This window comes from Nomascus leucogenys, chromosome 1a (genome assembly GCF_006542625.1).
Source record: "Nomascus leucogenys isolate Asia chromosome 1a, Asia_NLE_v1, whole genome shotgun sequence".
Lineage (NCBI taxonomy): Eukaryota > Metazoa > Chordata > Mammalia > Primates > Hylobatidae > Nomascus > Nomascus leucogenys.
In genome coordinates this window covers 7823976-7848925 of record NC_044381.1, presented here as the reverse complement: position 1 = coordinate 7848925, position 24950 = coordinate 7823976, and the positions used below count along the sequence as shown (strand labels likewise).

Sequence of the window (24950 nt, the reverse complement as noted above, 5' to 3'; positions counted from 1 at the left end):
ACAAAGCAGGGCCTTCAGGCCTGGAGGAAGAAGCAAGTGGATACAGGGGAGCCAAACACTGGTCTCAGGATTGGTTGCACCAAAATCACTAGGAATCAGAGAATCCTGCTAAAGATACCGTCTATCTCTGCCCCGCCACCAGAAATTCTGATTCATAGATCCAAATGGGAGCCCAGAAATCTGTATTTTTTATAAGTACCTCAAAGCAATTCTAGTGCAAAGCCACATTTAGAAATCACTGTAGGATTACAAACAGCATTCTCCATAAACTGGAAGTAGATAGAATTTTGAAAAACTATGTGCCCTCTCACACAATTTTAAGTGGACACAAAATTTCTCATCATATGTTTAAATAATTGTAGAAGCTATACTTCTTGTGGATTAAATATTGACATTTAGAAATAAAACATGTATCTCTAAATACCATGGTCATTTGATAACTCCATCATCCATTTAACAAATAAAAGAACAGGCTGTTCTTTAACGTTTTGTAGCATTCCTTATTCCCTTTAAATTTATATTACTTCCATTCCACTTTCCCTCCAGAATTTTATCTGAATGTAAGATAATTTTACGCCTGAAACTCTTTTAGTTATCACTGTACCATAATCTTCTTTAACAAAAATATGCATATTAATTGAAGTTAAATTCTTTTTTTAAATTTCCTATGACAAGACTCTAAGTTTTAAAAAACCTCTGGTTTGGCTATTATACTTATTTTCAGTTTATAACTGATCAAAGCTACACATGTACTATAACACTGGTAATTATTAAAAAGTATATTTTTATTGGAAATGTATCTCAATCAGATAGATGAAGCTTTTAAAAATTATTTTATGAATGTACGTTACACACTGCTGGAGTTAAGGCATGTTTCTGTGTCATTTTAATTATATTTTTCTTTTTTTGAAAAAAAAGGCTTCACATTAAAAACTAAATGGGATTTGAGGGGTTTTGTTGCAGTAATGTCTCTTATTTCTTGTGAACTCTTTCTGAGTTATATGCCTAAATGCACACTGGTCAGAACCCATCACTGTGTATCAGCTGACATCACTTGGGTATTCCTTTAATTTTGTCAAAAGTGAAAAAAAAAAGAGCCACCTAAGTTGCAATAAAAAGTCTCGTTGTCCAGCTACTCCATTCATTCCCTTTTCCAGCTTTACGAGAGCCAGTATTTTGCATCTGGCATGCCAGAGGTCTTCAACTACAGGGCAGAGTACAACGGTGAGCTCAGAGACGCATGGGCGATCAAAGATAGATGGCAGAAAGACCAACTGTCTGCCCCACTCTGTGAAGGAGAGGGGACAGGAGACCCTGCAGACTGCAGGCTGGCTCTCAGGCAGATCAACTTTAGAAAAAAGTATGTTTGAGAGTTGGGATATAGAAAAGAACTGTCCTTGTAACTGTCTTTATAAAGGGTACATGGGTGTGTGTGTGTGTATTAGTTGGAAGACCCTGGCCAGATGATCCTGCATGCCTAGTCCATGATCTCAGGAATCTGCTGGTAACCCCGTAGCAGTTATCTGAGGGGAAAATCAAAGGCCAGAGAGCACACTCAAGGCAATCCAGACAGGATCAAAGGCTGAACAGGGTGGTGCCCAGCACAGCACTTACCTAAGGGCAGTGTGGTAGGAGGAGCTGATGGACTGGAACTGAGAATGAGGGTGGGTGCCTCTCTTAGCGCAAACCTATTCCAATGTGGACTCACCCATTTCTCACAAGCCTCACCTTTCTAAAAAAGATCCCACTGAGAAACACAGCACAAAGTGTGGATGATTATTTGCCTCTGTGACAGATTGCATATTCACTCAACAGAGTAATAACTATTCCAATGCTGGTGTTGCAGCAATCACTGTATATAAGAGGACACACAACAAAAATGCTGTTTGGCCTAACTCAGAAATTCATAATTAGGGCCAGTGGAGTTATAAAATACAGAAATATCTACCAATTTTAGATGATATAAAAAAAATTCCTGTTTGCTCTAGGATCAAATACGCTGGAAAAGAATAACTGTTTTTGTTTTTTTTTTTGAGACAGGGTCTGGCTCTGTCGCTCAGGCTGGAGTGCAGTGGCGTGATCTCGGCTCACTGCAACCTCTGCCTCCTGGGTTCAAGCGATTCTCCTGCCTCAGCCTCCCGAGTAGCTGGGACTACAGGCGCGTGCCACCACGCCTGGCTAATGTTTTTTCATTTTTAGTAGAGACGGGATTTTGCCATGTTGGCCAGGCTGGTCTCGAACTCCTGACTTCAGGTGATCCACCTGCCTCGGCCTCCCAAAGTGCTGGGATTACAGGCATAAGCCACCGCACCTGGCCCAATAATTTTTTTTTTTAATGAAAAACAAAAAAGAAAGAAAAAGGGAAAAAATATCTAAGTTCCTCTGAGACTGCATGCCCCATTCACTTCAGGAGGGGTTAAAGCGTAGGCCCAGTGGGAGCCCCGTTTTCTATAAATGCTCAGATTATCCCACCATGCAGTCTGAGAAGATAAACATAACAACAGAAAAAAAAATTAAAATATAAAAAAAACCCTCCTGCTCCTATAAGCAGGGAAGGAGTGGCAGGAACCATAAACCTAAACACCAGCCTTCCTCTCACAGGTTTCAATATGATGCCATCCTCAAGCAAAATTAAATGTCATCCTAGACCGGAGCTGTTCCAGGGTCAGCCATCATGACCCCGTATTTTACAGTGTAAAAGTCAGGTTAACCAACAGACCTGAAAAAAGCCTGTTTTTCCCCTCTTTGTTGTTTCTCATCGTTCTCTCTAAACAATTAGATTTTATTAGAAACAACTTTTGGCACAGCACACTGTCTCTTTGAATCAAGGAAAAAGAAAAAGCAAGAAAAATCTTAGAATGGGAATTGTGCAACTGAAAAAAATAATTTGTTTTAGAGATGAAGAAACTGAGGTCTGAAGAAGTGTTTGCTCACTGCCACACAACAATGGCCCTGAGCCAAATATGCCCCTTCAAAGGCCGGTGTGCTCCTCCTCTGCCACAGGGCTCCAAGGCCCCTTCGTGGTTTCATTCTGCCTTGCCCCTCTGGCTTTCTCTCAGTACTCTGCTGTGCTGAGCGCCTTTCCACCTCAGGGCCCTTGAATACACCCTTCCTTTACCTGGGTAACTGTTCTCCCAACCTTACCTTTATCTTGGCCACACCTACTGATCTTTTAGTTCTTAAATGTCATTCCTTCAGAGCCATCCATTCTTGACCCTCCAAATTAGGTCAGGCCCCCTGATGGGCACTCTCATGGCACAACACTTCTTCATAACTAATCACTTGTTTAACGTATCTCTCTTCATAGATCTATAAGGCCCAAGAACACTTGAACCCATATGTTCTTGTTCATCTTTATAAGGAACTGCTCAGGAAGTGGAACATGGTAAGTGCCCATTCAATATTTGTAGATAAACTTAATGAAAATAATAAACTACATGTCAGATATTGCTTTGAGGGTATTACATATTCCATTCATTGAGGTAGGCAATAGTATTATTACTTTGTTACAGATGAAGAAACTGAGCCACAGAGCAGTTCAAAAACTACACTAAGATCATGCAGCTCCTAAATGGACAGATTGTTTAAAATACATATAATGTGGCACTGGGAATCACTGACGATAGCAGCCTTATGAATAGTCATGCAGACCTACATAAGGCCATAATCAATGTTTTGAAAGTGATTAAGGAGAAGGCCTATTAACATAATGGGCCCTGTTCTAGGGCACTATGTGGGCATTTTCTAAAAGCACTTCATAACAGACTATCATTCATGTTCCAGTAACAATCATCTCTAACACCACAGTGGCTAACAAAACGTTTGTCTTGCTCATGTTGAATGTTGGTTGTGGCTCTGCTCCAGGTCTTGCTTAAGCTAGGACCCAGGCTGAGAGAGCAGCCCCTACATGAACTATGCCATTCTCACAAATGGGAAAACAAAGAGAGATGGTGGCACCATGTAGTGGCTCCTAAAACTTCAGCTGAGTAGTGGCACAGGGCGTCAACACCTGTGTTAAGTTAGAAGCCCAGGGCTCATGATCTTTTCTTCCTAAGCTCCCCAGCACAGTTAGAAGCAAGAAACTAACGCTATTAAATTCCTTATTTTCACTAAAATGTTTTAAGACAGCAAACACTAGGTTACCCAGAGCCTTGACTTCCCTCAGCATTTGATTACAAGGATCCAAAGATGATAATTTGAGTAACTCTGCCACTACACACTATAATTCTCCAGAGCTTTTTTGTCGTCTCTCTACATAATGTTTTTACTCATACAATCTTTGCCCAAATGAAAAATCCCTGTTGAGGAATTCAAACCAAATTCTCATAGAGTTACAGTGGACACAACCTCTTCTATCTTACCTTTGAAAGAAGTGATGATAGGGAAGGAACATAATCTATCCAACAACTTTACTGTTTAAACAATGCAATCACCTTGTCACACACACACCAGTCATGTGCTACATGTGACGTTTCAGTCAATGACAAATGGCATATCCCATGGTGGTTCCATAAGATTGCAATACCTAATTTTGGCTGTATCTTTTCCATGTTTAGATATACAAGTACTTAGCATTGTGTTATAACTGCCTACCATACTCAGTACAATAGCATGCTGTACAGGTTTGTAGCCTAGGAGCAACAGGCTATAGCATAGAGCCTAGATGTATAGTAGTCTATGCCATCAAGGTTTGCATAGGCACACTCTGTTTGCACACAGACAAAACTGCCTAATAATAAACTTCTCAGAATGCATCCCCGTTGTTAAGCAATGCACACTGAATATATCTAATCCAAAAGTCCAAAGTCCAAAATGTTCTAAAGTTTGAAACTTTTGAATGCCAACAAAACACTCAACGGAAATGCCCATTGGAGTATTTCGGATCTTGGATTTAGAGATTAGGAACAATCAACCAGTAAGTATATAATGCAAGTATTGCAAAATCCAAAACCTGAAACACTTCTGGTAACAAGAATTTTGGATAAGGGATACTCAACCTCAATGTGTATATGGGTCTATGTGTGTGACTTGAAATACTGACTCAGCATGGGGAGGAAACGTTCCTGAACTGTTCAGTATATCCAGGCTTATGAACACAGAGAACCCTACTTATTCGATAAATAATTTAAAAAATGCAAGCACTTCATAAAAATAGATAATAGAGAAACTGCAGGTCCATCCCTGCTGGAGACTGAACCACAAACAATGGCTATTAATATCAATAGTAAACCAAGAAAAAGTCCTTAATGTTTGGTACTATATTTTATCATTTCTCCTAAATCTGAAAATTTTTTTTTGCATACAACTTGATTATTAATTCTACTGAACAAAAGGCATAAGTCCCTTTTGTCAGCTCTGTGTTTTGCTACTGCAAATGCTTGACAAAATTGCCTGCTTCATTGTTTATTCCCTGTAGATCTTCCTGCCTTCAAGGAAGCAGATCTAAAGCAGTGTGGGATTTGGAGCCACGCGTGACAACACAGTAGGCTTGAGATGAAGTGTCAAGTCAGCAGACAAATGCCAGCTGAGGGAGCAAAGCAAGACTCTCACAGGAAAAGGACTGCCCGCAGCCCAAGGCACCCTGAGACTCACCGACGGGAAGCAATCAGAGTTCTGTATCTGCATAAGGCTACTGAAAAGCCATAATCCCTTCCACCATTAGCCCTGGTGAGGACCCAAACTGAAAGGCTCTGGAAGATCCAGTGACAGTTTGTGGCATCATTCTTAATGGGGTGCCTTCGCCCCTAGTATCTTACCTTGGTCACAGTATTATGCCTGCTTGGGCTCTCTGTGTAACTCCCGCTGAATCCCACTTGCTAAAGAGTCTGAAATGAAACTCAGGTGGAACACACATTATTCCTAATGGGCCTTTTGGTCTGAGTCTCTCTGTACCATTCTGGTGGGCTAAGGTGGAAAGAAACCTTCTAATGCCCATTCCAGGAGGATTCATTCATAATTTAAGCCTTTCCTGAGTATGAACTCAGGCCCCATGTGAGGCTGTAGTGACACAAACAAGTCAGAGTCCTCGCCCTGGAGGCATGGCAAAATCTCTAGAGAAGGTGGTTTCAGAAGCATTTATTCGATGACTTTGTTCTCAGAGCCACCATGATGCTTTCACAGGGGCAAAGGCCAGGCTAAGTGGAAAACACCTGATATCTAGATAGCGACCACCAAAACACCTTTCTAAAAAGTCCATTAGCCGGCAACTAGCTCTCTAGGTTCCTGCTTTGATTCAATGTCTAAAGGAGCATCCTGTCCTTTGAATTTCGGAGGTAATACATGCCTTTCCATACCAGCACCTGTTCTACCTTCTACTATTAGCCCCTCTGAACTCATCTCCAAGGCTTTGGACACATGGTTTGCAAATAGTGGAAATCACAAGGATTCATCAACACGAACATTTCCTCATGCAGCGTAATTATTGTACTTTCAGATTTCCCCATTATCCCTGTAGGCTCTGGGCTCGTGAGGTGTTTAATGTTTTTCCAAAGAAACGCCAGGTGTGATTCTGGCATTTATGATTGCCAACATCTTCAAAGCGGAATGCCAGGAACACACTACTGGAGCCACTTTCAGTCAATGGGGCAGCACTACCTGTAAGATCAGATGACTTTCACTCATTCACCTGCAGGACAACAGCACAGGCTTCCCTCTCCTGTTCCTCACATGCAGTGAGTTTGGTATGCTGGATGGGGCACCAGTAGGAATACTTCCCTAAAGTTATTTAAAGCTCTGTGCACGCCAGCCTTGCCAAATCATAAAATTAGGAAACTGCATTCAGTCAGACTAAGTTCTTCCCTTAGTGCTTCAGGCACCTAGTTATTCTTCAATTTCTTTCCCACAAACACTTGGCCCAGGTCCTGAAGTCCACCCCACATCTATGTGTCTCTGTGGCAGATAAAAGAGATTCAGGGAAGAAGATGGAACAATAAAACTTCAGGTTTACTGGCAACATTAAGTGAAGCAATCCCCCTCCACACACTTTTCTTACAGGAAGATCAGTTACTCAGCCTTCCCATTCACCTGCCTGATGTGAATCTACAAATATTTTAAGAGGGTAATTTGGAAGACTTACAATAGCAGAAGTTGTTCAAGCTGTAGCATTAGTCTCTGTCATGTGCCTTAGGTTTGCCCACACATTTAGCTCATTTATACAAGTGAATCACTAAGGGCCTATTTATTAATCAGGTCAACCAAGAGTCATTTAAACTACTAGCTAACAGCCCTCTTTTATAAACTAGTGGTCAGCAAATGTTTTTGCTTACAATTCCCCAGAAGAATTCTGGAAGACTATACCGTGCCTTGAATGTTAAAGTTGAGATTTATGGGGTTGTACTGTTTTTAACTTTACGGTGAAATAGATGCAAAACGATATTATTTCCTAGCATAGAATTGCAGAATATAATTATATGTGCGCTTAAATTATATTTTTTGTCAAACTTTGAGACAGCAGATTCAGCCCAATTTATGTAAAATGTCTGCCCCAAATATAAAACCCAATAGACAAAGGCAGTCCTCGTTATCAAAGCAATCTGCCAAAACAGACTTGTTTTTTATCAGAAAAAGTCGGAATTCATTTTTCAATTCAAATAAATGTATTAATACACATTCCCGTATCAAGCATTTCACTTCTAAATTCTAAATTGAGAAACAATCAACGGTGAGTAAAAGACAGTCCCAACTATACAATGGCCTAAACACAACAAAACCTCATTTCTTGCTCAGATGACAGTACTGGGCTGGCAAATAGTTCAGTGGGGTAGCTCTCCTCCACAGCCATTTAGGGGCCTAGGCTGACAAAGTGTTGTGATCTCAAAATTTGGGCTCTAGGGTCTCTTTGCAGGTCAACTCCATTTCAGAAAACAGTAAGGAGGAGAATACATGGGGGTTATTTAGGAGCCAAACCTGAGAGTAATATATTTCACTTCTGCTCCAATACCTGTGGCTGTGCTCCTACCAGTAAGGGAGGCTGGGCAATGTGGACTAGTTGTGGACCAAGAAGACACCATAGGTTTGAGGGAACGCCTAGTGGATAAGGTACAAAAACTCTGCAATAAATCCATGGCCTAGATGAAGTGCCATTTTTTTTTCAGTATTTATTACCTAATCTATCTCTACTTTGCTCTTTTGAGACTTGTCCTCAAAGCCTGTACCTTTATCTGTTTACCTGGGAGTGATGCATTTATTCTGTAAAGCAAAAGAAGTTGTGGGAAAGGAGAACCAGCAGCCCCTTCCAAGGTTCACTCTCATGCAGATCAAGCTTGGGAAAGAGTACATGTTAAAAGTTGAGGGCATGAAAATTAATTCTCTAAGAGATATCAGTGCATTGTACTTCTAGGAAAGTCTTCATTTAACCCTGGAGTACATGGATCCAAGTTTAGGAAACTCTGTTATATAAAGTATTACAAAACACATAGAATCACAGAATTCGACTATGCAGAGTGTAAGTGCCATTTAAAGAGGGGAAAAGTGAGGTAAAGGGTAGTTTGTTCAAAGTCACTCTTAGGCTGGGTGCGGTGGCTCACGCCTCTAATCCCAGCACTTTGGGAGGATAAGATGGGCAGATCACTTGAGGCCAGGAGTTCAAGACCAGCCTGGCCAACCTGGCAAAACGCTGTCTCCACTAAAAATAAAATATTAGCTGGGAGTGGTGGCATGCACCTGTAGTACTAGCGACTTGGGAGGTTGAGGCAGGAGAATCGCTTGAACCAGGAGGCAGAGGTTGTAGTGAGCCAAGATTGTACTACTACATTCCAGCCTGGGTGACACAGCGAGACTCCATCTCGAAACAAACAAACAAAAAACAAAGTCACTCTTGTAGAGATTAACATACATAATGGGGCTATTCTTTACTTCAACAAACTCATTTTGGCCTTTGGCACTAAAGAATATTTCTGGCTTTTTATTACATGTTGAATAGAAGAGTTAATACAACAGGCCTGAAACTGTTAACCCTTGAAAGTTCTGCTTCCAAGGTGAGACCCTGGCAGACAAACAGGAACTTGAATTTCAGGAAGCTTCCCACCATTCATTGATAAGAATGGCTCACTGTACCAAAAATGTACTAACAACCTGGTTTATGCTGAATCTGTAAACCTGCTTTTCTTCTGGGAGTCTGAAATTTTGGTGCATGCTAGGCAGAGGGTGCCTATGTGATCAGCCCTCAATAAAAACCCAGGCACTGATGTATGAGCAAATTTTGCTTTGTATCCTTTCACTGCAATAAATCTTAGCTGTGAGTACAACTACATGTTATATCCTGTGAATTCTCCCAGTGAATCATCCAATCATGGGGTTGCTCATGGACACCTCCAGTGTACATGTAAATTACATCCAACAGATAAGTATAGATTGATTTCAGGATATTAAGAACATTGTAAATATAGATATTTCAGCATATTTGTATTTAAGTTATTGTTTTGGCTATGGGACCTCTAGAAAAGGATGAAGGTAATTTATACTCAAGCTAATTAAACTATGGACCTTTAAAATGCAAGACAATAATGGAAAACATATAAAATACAGACCTTGGGCTTGGCTAGCAAGTAAAACAAGGATTCTCTGAAAATTACTACTAAAGACATCAGAAGAGAACCTTCCATGTTGAAGAGAACCATTAAGGAGAACATGAATGTGGAATTGTGAACATTAATAAGAAAAATGTGTCCAGCATTTCAAAGAAAAGAAAAGAAAACCCAGAGGCTCTGTGTTGAAGACAAAAAAAAAAAGGAAACCTAGGAACAATTTCTCTGCTAAAAGCTGTGTCCATGTCCCTCCTACTGGGGTCACTAGGCAAAGTTATATAAAAAACTAAGGTGTTTAACATTTTATCTGATTTAATATTTTACTTTTTTCCCGTTGATTTTACAAGCTATAAAAAAGTTCCTACAGAAAAGCTGCAAATTACACCACAGCATGTATAAATTATTTTTTCAAAAAGCACCCAATATCCTGTCATCCAGAGACAACCACAGTATGGCATATTCCTTGAGTCTTCTCCCAATGCATTAAAAAACAAATAAATAAATGGGAACATTCTGGATATAATTTATCTTTAATTTTTTTCTCATAAAAACTTGATATTTAAAGAAATACTAGAAATATTAATTAAACAGACATATTGATCAACTTTCCTTTAATTGTGCTGGAGATCCTCACATGTGGAACCTGGAGGTCTTTGATCCCAGAGCCTAAATACCTGCTGGCCAAAACACCTGAGAAACCCAAGGTAAGAGGGTGACCATGTGTTTCCTGCCATGGCTCAGACATGCCATTATTTGACAAACATACAGAAATCAGATAGACACCTTTCTCTGTAGAGTGACTGGTCTGCAAGTTGAAAATGTGGTACATGCACTGTGTTGCCTTGATGGGCGGACTTACATTGTGAAGTCCAGGCAATGATGATGAGACTCAGGATTGATAAGGCAGTTTAAAGATGTTCCTGATAGTCACAGACCTCTCACTTCTCTTGACTCCACCATATTCCAGAGGCAGTACAGCCAGCAAAATGGTTGAGCAGTTCTGTCACTTAGTGGCTGTATGAGCTCAAATTATTGAACTCTTCTTAGCCCCAGTTTTACAAAATATAAAATGGGAATAAAGATAGCAATATGAAAGAGTTGTTGGAAGATTACTAGACAATGTCTGGCCTAGTACAGAGCTGCCAAAATGAAAAAGAATATTCAACACAAAAACATTCGTATAGCTTACAGATAAACGCTAAATAGCATGCTATTCTATTCCATATTTACTTTTTTTTCAGCCATAGTTGAGGGGAGGGGCATAGGATGACAACTATATGTCCAAAGCAATGTAAATATGCAAATCAAATTACAAGCACCAATCCAAGATCCATGCAAATGGCATCTTTAATTCACCATACTGTAGGTGTTGCATCTTGAATGCCAATGACCTCTCTTCCCACAGCATGTGTGATAACATGAGCTTCAGCAACAGGTCCATTCTCAACATCTGTCAGCCCAGTGTCCACATCTGTTTTCAGTAGCATATATCACCCAGACAGAACTTTGATGAATGAGTGATAGTTTTCACCTAAACTCAAAATACATTCAGCTGCTTTGTTGTGCAGCAAGAAAGTAGGATTCAGGCTGACAGACATAGAGTGGATTCTATTAGATTCAAGCCTCTGGGCCTGTGATGTGCTGTAGAAAAATGGTGTAACTTCTAAGACTCCTATTATAATGCCTCCAAATCATTAACCTGATGCACCTTGGAAAGCTTTTGATTCCAATGATAATTTTTGAGGCTGTAGTAGGACATGTTAGACTAAATCACAAAGGCAAAGGGAAACTCTAGGATACAGAAAGTACATTAATCAAAGGAAGCCATTTTGCCCCACATAGGAAGTCAACAAATGAAATTTAAAAAAATTAAACACAAAGGTGTGAGGATCCAGAGAAAAATGACAGATACAAAAGGGAAAGTCCAGGGTCTGACTCAATCAGGAGCCCAGGCTATTGTATCCCCACCCTAAACATGATGCTGGCTGCTCCCATGGAGAATGAGAAACAGCATCTGAAACAGTGGCGGAGGGGATGTAACTTTCCTAATGAATTGATGTGTTCACAGTGAGCCTTCATTGTGATTGTTGTTGTTCTTATTGTTGCTGTGTCTAGATTCCCAGCCTTCCCTGAAAAACACAATGTATCGTAAATTTTAAAAGTCCAATATGCCAAATTTTAATAAATTATAGTGAAAATAGCATGAGCTTTAGCATGAGACAAACTAATTTAATCCCAGCTCAGACACTTCCCATATGTATTCCTTGAATAAACTCTTTACCATTTATGTTTCCTTAAAAATCATCTAAGTTTCCAGTAAAAAATGGTTTGAAATTATGCTTAGCATAAAGTATCGCAAGAGGAAGATTTTGGGGTTTTTTTCTTCTGTTGTTCTTGCTGTTGTTTTATTACAGTAGGATGGCCAGAACTGGGCCTGGCAAAGAAGAGACTGAAATACCAAATATATACAGAAGTGTGGAGGATCACAAGGATAACACATGTGATGGCACCAGGTACCAATGCAAGGCTCACATGCCATAAATGTTTGTTCTGTCCCATAAGCTGTGTTGCTACTGATCTTTTCTATGACTGAGGAAAAGGGAAGGTTGACCTACTTTGAGAATAAACTAACAAATTATCACACCCAAGATTTAAATTTTCACCCAAATAAAAATCCTCAGAATGGATCACACCATTGCACTCCAGCCTGGGTGACAGGAGTGAAACTCGGTCTCAGAAAAAGAAAAAAAAAAATCCTCAGATTGATTAAAGAGTATGCCCAGGAGATGGAGTCTCCCTCTTTTCTTCACCAGCTTGTCCTTCCTGATAAGTAGTGTTGCTGTAACAGAATACCTGAGACTGGGTAGTCTATAAAGAAAAGAGGTTGATTTGGCTCAAGATTTTGCTGGCTGGAAGGTTCAAGATTGGGCCATCTGCATGTGGTGAGGGCCTCAGGCTGCTTCAAGTCACTGCGGAAAGCACAAGTGGGGTGGGAGTGCAAAGAGATCACATGGTGAGAGAGGGTACCAGAGAGAAACCGAGGACGCCAGACTCTTTTTTACAACACACTCTCTCAGGAGCTAACTTATTCTGTCAGTGAGGACTTAACCCATACAGAAGGGCATTCATCCATTCACGAGGGAAGCACCCCAGAGACTCAAACACCTCCACTAGGTCGCATCCCCCAACACTGCCACGCTGGGATCAAATTTCAACATGAATTTTGGCAGAGACAAAACAAACCACAGAAGATGAAACAGGTCAGTTGAACTTCAAAACACAAAACTAAAAACAAACCATTAGCCAGGCATAGACAGAATGGATTACCAGTCATTTTACTACATGTCAAGAGGTATTATGCGCTGGGATCCGTTCTGGGGGATGCTGAACAAAACACCTGACTGCAGAATTGTCTGACTGACTGCATATCATGCCCACCATCACAGCTGGGATGCTTTCTGCTGGGGTCCAGTTGGGGAGAAAGTGGTTTCATATCCCTACTTTTGTTCAAGAAAGAGGACACTCTGTTTATTGCTCTTCATATACAAACTAAGGACTCCATCATTCTCAAGGATGAAAATCATCCATTCACCAGGTATGGCAGGAGATCTTGTCAGACATCCTGAGACCTTTGTCAACTCCTAAATTCATGATGTATTCAAACAGAATATGTACCTTTTCATGTAAAACGGGCATTCAGATATACAGAAATAAAAACGTATCAGCATGTCCATGCTGGATGGGTAGCTAGGCTCACTCATTATCTTAGTGATACCCTATACAGCAGCCACAAAAGGCTCAGCAAAACAACTAATTCAATGATCTAGTCCTTTAGGGTTCCTAGCAAGTAATGAAAACTGCAAATAGTATATAGGTAAATTACTAAATCTGAATTTAATAAGATGCCTGGAATATTGCAAAAATATATGCATTCCTTTACAATATAAAGACAGTCACGTGGACTTGATCAAAACTTGCTTGTAAGCTGAAAAATAAAGTGGTCAAACATCATTTATATGTGACTTTCTAAACAAAAGTTTTCATTCTGATTGAGATTCAAGAATAGATTATATAAAAATTGCTCAGCAATGCTGGGCACGGTGGCTCATGCCCATAATCCCAGGACTTTGGGAGGCCAAGGTGGGTGGATCACTTGAGGTTAGGGGTTCGAGATCACCCTGGCCAACATGGTGAAACCTCATTTCTACTAAAATATAAAAAAAAAATTAGCCATGCAAGTTGGCACATGCCTGTAATCCTAGCTACCCAGGAAGCTGAGGCAGGAGAATTGTTTGAACCCAAGAGACAGTGGCTGCAGCGAGCTGAGATCGCACCACTGCACTCCAGCCTGGGTGACAGAGCGAAACTCCCAACACAGAAAGAAAAATAAATTTGCTCAGCACTTAAAAGATTCAGATGTTAGGAAATAAGCTCAATAGTGACATCCTTTTTCTCTATAAAGTAAGATGCACTACAATCTTTTATTTGAAGGCAAGATTAGTTTGCAGTTCTTTAGATAGCAAATTCCTGTCTAGAACTATCTTTTTTTAAAGCTGTCAATGCTAAAATGTTGTTTCTGGTTAACAAAACCCATGTGCCCACATCACTATGAGTTAGGGTTCCGAGACACCTGCCACAAGTGGAGTTTATTAGATGATAGATGTATGCGTCTCTCTGCACTTCTCTGAGGCTTTTAGCTGTCTCTGACAGACCAACTGTTTGTCAAAGCTTTCCAACAGATCTGACACCAGGCAAGAGTGAACTACAATTTGACGGGCCCTGCAAGGCTAATGGCACCATGTGAGGATATTTTCGAACTTAATTTAAGAATATTTCTCCCATTCACCTGCAGCCTATATCTCCCAAGGGCTGAAATAATGCAGATATAGTTTTATCGCACTGCACACATTTAAAGTACTCTGAAATGAAAAGTAAAACAAACAAAAAACAGGCAGTATAACTGAACTGAGATAATCGTTTTCTTGGAAAATACCGGAAACAATTAATTTCTGCATCTCCATGTTTGTTTTCAGTCTCTGAGAACATCAGGAAGCTACCACCACAAAGGTGAGTATAGCTTAGTGGGAGAGAACATGGGAGTTGGGTCAGGAGTCCAGGATTTACACAGCTCTTCAACTATTATCTATATAACATATCAAATAAGAGTTGTCATAATTACTTCATGAGTAAATTATTGAAACTTAGTGCCAACGATTGTGCTAACGTCGCATATATCTCATTTAATCCGCAATGAGAAAATTATCACAATGAAAAAGCGAAAGAAACTGCAATATCTAATTAGTGATTCTGGCAGTAGGATTTTAGCTACAGAAATAGCTGTGTTAGATCAGAACATTCTAAATGGAGGTAGACCTATGCCAAAAGCATTCTAAGAAGATTCCACCCCTCAGAGTCCCATGTTGTCCAGAGGAGAGTAAACACGGAGCATGGGGTAGAATGTTGCTGTCATGGACTGTAGCTCTCATCTCCCAAAACACTTCCCCTTCTCTGATCATCTACATTCTTTCCTCTCACTACTTCTCCTACTACTTTTCTTCACCACTTTGTCCTTCTCCCTACATCACTGAGCTATCATCAGTATCAGTCATTTCCACAGTCAACCTAGTAACATTAAAAATATGGTTTTATTGATCATTACACAATGTATACATGTATCAAAAGATCACATTGTACCCCAAAACGTAAATGAAATCTTTAAAAATATATAGGGTTTTATATTTAATTTTCAAAGTGCAATGTAAATAACATAAAGTTCACCCTTTAGTGTGTATACTTCTGTAAGTTTCCACAAAACAATACAGTTGTGTACCTCCACCACAATCAAGATATACCAAAGTGCCATCAGCACAAAAATTCTTTGTGCCCCTTTGTAGTCAGCCACTCCACCCATGCATAAGGCCCAGCACTAATCCATTTTCTGTCCTTTCTGCTTTTACAGAATGTGACATAAATGGAATTCAACAGTACGGAGCCTTTTGAGTCAGGCATCTTTCACTTAGGGTAATGAATCTGAGATTTATCCATGGTTAATGAAATCTCTAGTTTGTTCCTTTTTAGTGATGAGTAGCGTTACATTGTATGAAGGTACCACGTTTTGAGAATTCATTCCCCAGTTGAAAAACACTGAGTTGTTTCCATTTTTTGGTGATTATGATATATGTAAACACAAATTTTCATTTCTCTTAATTCCTAGAAGTGGGATTGCTGGATGGTATGCTAAATTGTATGTTTAATTTCATAAGAAACTGCCAGCCTGTTTTCCAAGACGGCTATACCATTTTGCATTACCACAAGCAATTTATAAGCATTCCAGTTGCTAAACATCAGCGTCACTACTTGACACTGTCAGTTATCTTAACACTGAGTATTCCATTGATGTGTAGTGACATATCGTGGTTTTACTTGCTTTACCTAACAGATAATGACATTAAGCATTTTGTCATGTACTTATGTGCTGTCTATGTATGTCCTCTAGTGAAGTGTAAGATAAAATTTTGCATAGTTTTTTATAAGATTGTTTTATTGTTGAGTGTCAAGAGTTCTTTATATATCCTGGAGACAAGTTCCTTATCAAGTGTGTGTTGTGCAAATATTCTGTCCCAGTCTGTGGCTTCTCAGTGTCTTTCAGATGAGATCAGGCGTGTTCAGGGTGGTATGGCCGTAGACTCAAACAGTGTTTTTCAAAGAGCAGAAGTGTATTATTTTTATGGGGCTCAATTTTTCAATTGTGTTAATGGGTCAAAATTTTGATCTAATTATCTAAGAAATCTCATAGGGCTTTTGTGACCTAAAACCCATGATCACAAAGATTTTCTTCTGTAAGTTTTACAGTTTCTGGTTTGATGTTTGTTTATGATCCAATTTCAGTTCATTTTTGTACATAAAATGAGTATGGATCAAGATTCAATTTTATGTATTTATTTTCCAAATTTTTCCAACATCACTTAAATAACAAACTAATTGCCTTGGAACTTTTACTGAAAATCATATGACCATAGGTGTATATGTCTAGTCCTGAAATTTCTATTCTTTTCTATTGTCACATACGTCTATCCCTTCACCACATTAACTTGATAATTGTAGCTTTATAATAAGCATTGAAATCAGGTAGTGAGAGTCATCCAATTTTGTTGTTCTTTTCCAAATTATTTTGGCTTTCCCTTTCCACATAAATTTTAGAATTTGATTATCATTTTCCATAGTAAATCCTGCTGGAAATTTCATTAGAATTACACTGAATCTATGGATCAATTTGGTGGAGAACTAATATTTTAACGTGTCTTCCAATCAGGTGTAACTTTCTACTTATTTAGCTATTCTTTGATTTCCTTTATTAGCGTTTTATAGTTTTCAACATACAGCTTTTGCATACATGCTTTCATGTTATATCTACGTATTTCATTATTTGGCATTAATGGAAATTCATTTTTATTAACTTTCAAATTTTTCATTGCTAGCATACCTAAATACAATGAAATTTTTTAACCTTGTACGCTGAAAACTTGACACACTCATTCATTGGTTTTATTAGCTTTTTTTGTAAATCTTTGGGACTTTATGGAAGTGACCATATCCTCCTCCAATCAGTATGATCTGAATTCATTTTTCTTGCCTTACAGCACCAGCTAGGACCTGCATTCAGTATGAGGTTGAACAGGAGTCATGGGAACTGAATTCATTACCTTGTTCACAGTCACAGGAAAGAATTCAGTGTATCACCATTATGTCTCATGTTTGCAGTAGGTTTTTTTGTAAGTATGCTTTATTAGAATGAAGAAGTTCTTTCTGTGGATAGGCTGCTGTGAGTTTTTATTGGGAATCAATGTTAAATCCAGTTAAATGTTTTTTTCTCCAGTGTATTAATCATATGGCTTTTCTTTAGTCTGTTAATATAGCTAATTACATTGATTGATTTTAAAAAGTTAAATAAGCCTTATGTTCTCAGGATAAACCCAATTAAGTTTTTTATATACTGCTGATTCAGTTTGCTAATTATTATGATGGGATTTTTTGAAATGTATATTCATGATGAATATTGGTCTATAGTTTTCCTTTGCAAGAGTTGAGTATTGGGGTTATGCTGGCCCCATGCAATGAATTGGGAGGTGTTCCCTTCACTTCTGATTTTTTAAAAGTGTTTAGGTAGAACTGCTATAATTTCTTCCTTTATTAACATTTTACATCATAATACTGAAATTTACAATACACCAATGACAGCATCTGGGCCTGGAGTTTTATTCTAGAAAGATTTTTGTTTACAAATTCAACTCCCTTAATAAATAAAACACTATTTCTTATTTATCTATTTCTTGTTGGGTGACTTTTGATGTATTGTTTCTTATAAGAAATTCGTCCATGTCACTTAGTTTTCCAAACTGCAACAACAACTTAATTGTTTGATTTTGTCAGTCTGTTTGTTCTGCCTTGATTCTGATTCTACAAATGTTCCACTGAGAATGTAAAGAGTGAGAAGAAAGGTTCAGATAGAAAGTAGGACATCATAGGCCCGGCATGGTGGCTCACGCCTGTAATCCCAGCACTTTGGGAGGCTGAGGCAGGTGTTCGATACCAGTCTGGCCAACATGGTGAAACCCCATCTCTATTAAAAATACAAAAATTAGCTGGGCGTGGTGGTACACACCTGTAATCCCAGCTACTCAGAAGGCTGAAGCAGGAGACTTGCTTGAACCTGGGAGAAGGAGGATGCAGTGAGCCAAGATTGCACCATTGCACTCCAGCCTGGGTGACAAGAGCAAAATTCTGTCTCCAAAAAAAAAAAAAAAAAAAAAAAAAAGAAAGAAAGAAAGAAAGGGCATCATAGACATCTATGAAATAGACAGAGGAAAAGAAAAGAGCCAGCAAAGAAACCAAAACCAGGTGGCCAAAGAAAAAGAACACAACATGGAGCTGTCAGGAAAATCAGGGACAAAGTTTCAAGGCAGCTGGCACGTTCTGAAATAATTAGCATGTGGCAGAGTTGATAGGTGAACCCAGGTTGTCTGACTCCAAAGCTTACAACCATTATTATTACATTCAAATGCTTTCATACTTTGCAGCAAATCGTACACCTGAGAAACCGTTGGCACCACCTTTAGTAAAATTGAGGTGATTAAATTGTATATATAAAAGCTTTGAAATGCAGCCTGGAAAACTTCTAAGTGTGGGAAATAAGCAAATGTATGTGAAATGTCATGATGCTAGTGAGTTTATAGTAAGACCAAAAGAGGAAAAATACAACTACCCTTAAGAAAAAGTTGATTATTTTTATAAAACAGATTCACATATATGTGTCAGCGTATCAGACCAATATAGATGCTATTTAAACACTCCTAAATCTAACACAGCATGGTAAAATGCTGCATCCTTCCAAGTTATTTTCTCCACAGAAAAAAGTCAAAAATCAGCTGGGTGCGGTGGCTCATGCCTGTAATCCCAGCACTTTGGGAGGCCGAGGCGGGTAGATCATGAGGTCAGGAGATCGAGACCATCCTGACTAAAATGGTGAAACCCCGTCTCTACTAAAAATACAAAAAAATTAGCCATGCGTGGTGGTGGGCACCTGTGGTCCCAGCTACTCAGGAGGCTGAGGCAGCAGAACGGCATGAACCCGGGAGGCGGAGCTTGCAGTGAGCCAAGATCGCACCACTGCATTCCATCCTGGGCAACAGGGCAAGACTTCATCTCAAAAAAAAAAAAGTCAAAAATCATTACTCTTAATATGTTAACAATGATCACTTCTGTGGAGTGGCATGGAGCTAAAGATGACTTTCATTTTGGATTTTATACACTTTGGTTTTTAAAAATATTTTGAAGATAAACACGTTACTTTTGTAACTAAAACAACAGGCCTTTGAAAATAAAATATAAAAATGAAGACCGAGAGTCTTATACGATCTATATATTTGAATTCTAACCTCAAATAAGCAAGTCACAGTTAACAGCGCAACTGAGCCTTACCTCCTTCAGAGATGCCCTGCACCTTGTATGTCTCAGGCTGACAATTAAACTCTGAGCTTGGTCTGTCATTTAAGTAGAACATCTCTCAGAGAAATAGAATGTGATTAAGGACAAACACATCTTGCTTGCTTGTTTGCTTTCCCCAATGCAGGTGGGCTGTCACCCGCCACATGTACAGCAAGCTGAAGTTAAAAAAATTGTTGTGCTTTATCTATGCAGAATGTATGTTGTGGTTATGTTATGCACCACAGCTATAGGAAGAAGGGGTCCCCCCTATCAGCCTGAGGCTAAAAGCACAAAAATGATACTACTGTCATACACAGGAAAAAGAGAGGCAATAGTTCAAAGGCTATCACTAAGATAAATGGAGTTTTGAAATTAAATGGTGATTGCCCGGCTAAATTGAGAAGCCTGAAAATGCACATCTATTCAGTGCTAGGACTGCCAGGAAAAGGAGGGATTTTGTGTTGCTGGTTCCTTCATTTTCTAATTATGAAAAATAGGATGCTTAGAGAAATATATAAATTTCCTTGTTGTTTCCAAAAATATCTGGGCCACTGATTCCCTCTTGTTTGTAAGTTGACCTGCCAAATAAAGAGCTCTGTAATGTTCACATTATTATACAAAAAGTATTTATGAATTGCTTTGAGAAACGTAAGAAGAGGATAATATCAAAAGATAATTATCTCTGGACGCTTCTTCCTAGAGAAATTTTAAAGCAAATATCTGCAGCAGTACTCAGTTTATGCCTCTTAGTGTGTACAATAAAACAAGTAACAACAACAATATAATCCCTGCATTCTTTACAAAAAACAACTCCAAGGCATTATAGTATTTGGAGCAGTACTACAATGAATAGTGTTTCATGACTCACAGATATTTCAGTTTCCTCTGAGGTCTGAATAATTTAAAATTTTATGTTAACAAATACCACTATAAAAATTAAAATTTTGATTTCTTAACAGATGTTTATTGTCATTCCTAAAATGATCTTAAAATAATTCCGTCATATCTGAAAAACATATACTATTGCTATTTGGAAGAGTATATCTGTTTAAATGACCTATACTACGTAAATATCCTGATACTAGGAAACAGAAATGCTTACAATATCTCTGTAAAGAAATACCTGAGAAAAAGGGCTTTATTCTAGCCCTTCTCTTGTGCCTTCCAAAACTACCAAAAGAACAAATGACATCCTTAAACGTTCTGTAAAATCTTCATCTAAATCCTTTGTGGCGTGGAGAGGGGGATACCATACATCCTTCTGGAATGTAAATCCCATGAGAGGGATGACCTGTCCATCTTATGCCCCGTCATTGAAGGCAAGCCACCATGATCACGTCTGTGTGTATTTATCAAATAAAAAACTGATAAATAAATGAAAGAAAAAAGTGCCCTTTATTCTATAATTTTTCTCAAAACCATTAAAATGATGACAAGCTGGAATTCCCAACTGACGTAATGAAGATGATTTATTATATTTCAGATATATGCTTTGTGACAGAAATATTTTCATGCAGATCTCAATTACAGTTTCTTTTTTTTAAAGCTGTTACCCCTCCATTGTCCGCAAAGCAACAGGTGCCAAATAAAGAACTGCGACATCGTGAAAGCTAGGAAGAGACCTGCGGATCACAATTTTTTGTCTTTTGCTTTTTCAAACTGCAGTCACTGACTTATTACATTTCACACTATTTAGAGTTTTTAGAATTAAATATGGGTCAACAATCACTAAACACATCAACAAGTGACACTTATTAAAATAAATCATACCAAATGGCCAGCATATTATAAGCTGCTCTGACACTACCATTGCTTTCATAAATAAAAAATGAGAATTAAACTTTCATAGTAAAATATTTCACTAGACTAGATTGCAAATTTTGACACAGTCAATTCATCATCGTAAAAATCAGATGAAGCTCAGTCAGCTCTGGTCAGAAAGCTCATTAGTCTATTAAAATTATACCTTTGCCAGAACGTCGTGATTCTTTTTGATGAAGTATGTCTGCTATTTAGTAAAAATATTTCATGACCATACTTTTTTGCTTTGTCCAAAGCAAATAAATGTTTAAAACTGATGACTTTCTAAATTCAATTATAAGCAACAGATGGCTCTAGGAAAAAAAATTTGAAAGTTTTAATTAACCTTAAGCACTATCCCTGTAATGAAAAGTAGTCAATTTATTTGACTACTTTTTCCATTTATTTAAGTAAAACATTTTATTACTAAAGAAAGATGGAATATATTTTATATTCCCAACAGAAAAAAAAAGTCCACAGTTTAAAATTTTGTTCTAAAGGAAGTTTCATTTCAGAAAACTATTAGTGAAAAGAAGACTTCAACTTAAAACTGAAAGGGATTCCGAAATAAATTCATTTTCATGGGTTTGAGAAAACCCTGTGTAGTTCTTAATGCAAATTCCCTTTGATAGGTGGCCACACATCTTGGCAACAATATCCCAGCGTTAGATTATGTTTTGATTGACTGGAGGACACATTTATCTTTCACTAGAACACTGGACTTCCTTCTGGTCTTGTGTTTGTTTTCAATTTATTTAAGTCCCTGTATTCTAAGAGAGAATATACAAGAGACTTCGAGAACTCACATTGTCTCACTTGATTATTATACTTCAAAAGGGGAATGGGGTGATAGATACATTATCATCACTGGCCAAATGGACACCTAGAAGAAGACAGTTGTTCACTGTCCCCTGATAATAATAACTGAACCTCACATACTTTCAGTCACTATTAACCGAAGAGCACTCTGTTAAATAACTACATACCTAGGAGCAGTAAGATTCTAACCCCCTAGCATATCGCTCCTCTGAGCCACACCCAGATGGTCTACAAGGACCTCAAATTAAGAAAGTCCAATATATACTTCCTCCCACTAAACCCTATGCCTCTCCCAGTACTGAGGAGCCTTGCACATGGCAGGACCAGTCACCAGCTGTTTATGCCAGGACCTTGGCTTTATTCTGTCGTACTCCATAACGTGACTGAGTATTCACCAAGCCTGACCAACCCTGCCTCGTATCAATTCACTTCTCTCCAACCTAGGTTCATGCTAAAATCATCTTTCACCTGATTATTGAAACTGACCTTGCTGCCATCATGGTGAGCCACCATACCCCACATTATGCATCTTTTAAAATTTTTCTAGGAGCCTCATTTTAAAACTTTAAAGAAAAGGGCAAAATTGATTTTAGTAATATATTTTACTTTAATCTTATAAATCTAAAATATCATGTTGACAATATAAAAATAAACAGTGAGATATTTTACATCCTTTTTCATACTAAGTCTTTGAAATCTGCTGTGTATTTACACTTATAACATATCTCAGTTTGGATACTAAATGTTTAAGGGTGGTTACATGTGAAAGGTAGGCCTACCAAAACTATAGCTGAATCTAAAGTGCTTCAGTTTTTAAATGTAGCTGCTTCAGATTTTACACATAGCAAATTTAAAGTTAAATACAATTTGAAATTCAGTTCTGCAGTAACACTGCCACATTCCAAGCACAGGGGAGCTGTAAGCAGCCAGCAGTCACCACACAGCACAGCTCCAAAAGACAGGAGGCTTCCTAGAACCTAGAACTTCTTGAGAGTCAGAGCTCCCTGTTCATGCTTCACGCTCCAGCTCTACTGAAATTTCAGTTCCTAGACCTTACAGTTCTCTCCACTGCCAGGCCACAGAGCATGCTGTTCATTCTTCTGAACCCTCCCTCCCAGCTAGCTCTCCAGGGCTCAGATCAGGCATTATTAGGCACTGTTTCTTCCAGAAAGTTTTTCTACAGTCCCACACTGCTAAGTCTCATGCCCAAATCTAGTAAGGTCCTTCACTACATTTTGCATTTTTACAATAATAAAACTTTTCACACTGCTGTGCAATTGTCTGTTTAACTTTCAATAACTTCCACTACTCTGTAATATCGTTAAGACCAGAAAGCAAGTAACTTTATCACCTAACTACATAGTAAGTCCTCAATATTAATATTTATTGAATAAATGAATAAACAAGTGAGAGACCACCAAGAATTCTGCTCCCTCCTTAAAAACATTAATCCGCTCTGATCCTGACAGACCAAACAAGAGCTTACAGGAATTTATGCTGCAAAGGACTGTTGGTCATTAGCCATCGGCAATGAATTCACCTCTTTGTTCTTATGGGGAAGTGACGGTCACAGTCAAGCTGGTATCTGCCATAAATTGTTAGACATCAAAATGTTGAGACAGCAAAAATTTTCACTCGCAAGCAATATTTTCAGTTAATTTAACTTAAAATATTTAATTTACTAAATCCAGAACTGAAAGCAATTAGAATTTTTTTGTCTACTTTGGTCCCCAAAACTATCTCTTACATACGGTGCCAAAATCTCACGTTGATGATGCATTATTTTACTAAAGATACGTGGCAAATTCTATTTTTTCCTAAGGCTATTTCATTTCCATAATTATTTATATCCATAAACAGAAACATCTTCTTTAGTTTTAAGAAATTAAAGTGTATTTATACAAAAATTTAATTAAGAGTTTCATAAAGTTTGTGCTTCTTAGGTTTAGTTTTCCATGATTTTCATATATATTCTGTTATTACTCCTAAAATAAGGGAAAAAATAGTTTATATTTCTAAATAGTTTCAGACGTCAATTCCTTCTCAAAGTGGAAAAAAAGAAGTCAATAGCATTGTTTCCCCATATCAAAAACATCAATGGTCACTTCATGGAATTTCTGGGTTAAAAGGCAAAACTAAACACACAAATCTAACTTCACCCCTTTCACAAATTCCCTAAAAACAGTAAAGGGAATAATTCTGTAAGTTCAAATGATGGAAAAAAAAAAAAAAAGGGCTGGGCATGGTGGTGCATGGCTATAATCCCAGCACTTTGGGAGGCCAAGGTAGGAGGATCACTTCAGCCCAGGAGTTTGAGACCAGCTTAGACAACAAGGAAAGGCCCCATCCTGACAAAAAAAAAAATTAGCTGGAAATAGTGGTGCAAACCTGTATTCCCAGCTACTCGGAAGGCTGAAGTGGGAGGATCACTTGAGCCCAGGAAGTAAAGGCTGCAGTGAGCCATGACTGCACCACTGCACTCCAGCCTGGGCAACAGAGCAAGGCCCTGTCTGAAAAATAAGTAAAAAGAAAGGAAAGGAAACACAAAGTAAAGAAAACTTTGGAAGCTAGAAAGTAAGACAAGTGACAACTTCAGCAAAACTGAGAAAGCTGCATCCTGAGAAGGCGAAATAAAAAAGCCAAAAGTGGCCAGGCATGGTCGTTCACACCTGTAATCCCAGCACTTTGGGAGGCCAAGGCGGGCAGATCACAAGGTCAGGAGATCAAGACCATCCTGGCTAACACGGTGAAACCCTATCTCTACTAAAAATACAAAAAATTAGCCGGTGTGTAGTGGCAGGCACCTGTAGTCCCAGCTACTTG

The 24950-nt window shown here is 38.5% G+C and overlaps 1 protein-coding gene across 9 annotated transcripts in view; it reads right to left on the bottom strand.

The window, feature by feature from the left end:
- KDM4C (lysine demethylase 4C) overlaps positions 1-24950 on the bottom strand; it is a 497722-nt gene that overhangs the window by 86393 nt on the left and 386379 nt on the right. Inside the window, exon 18 of one of the 9 annotated variants that reach the window (XM_003260441.3) lies at positions 11210-11653. The exons of the other annotated variants lie outside the window; for them this stretch is intronic. Within the exon in view, the coding sequence (XP_003260489.1) occupies positions 11636-11653 (18 nt within the window). The 3' untranslated portion in view covers positions 11210-11635. Of the gene's footprint in view, positions 1-11209; positions 11654-24950 lie in introns of those variants that run through there. 9 annotated transcript variants of the gene reach the window in all.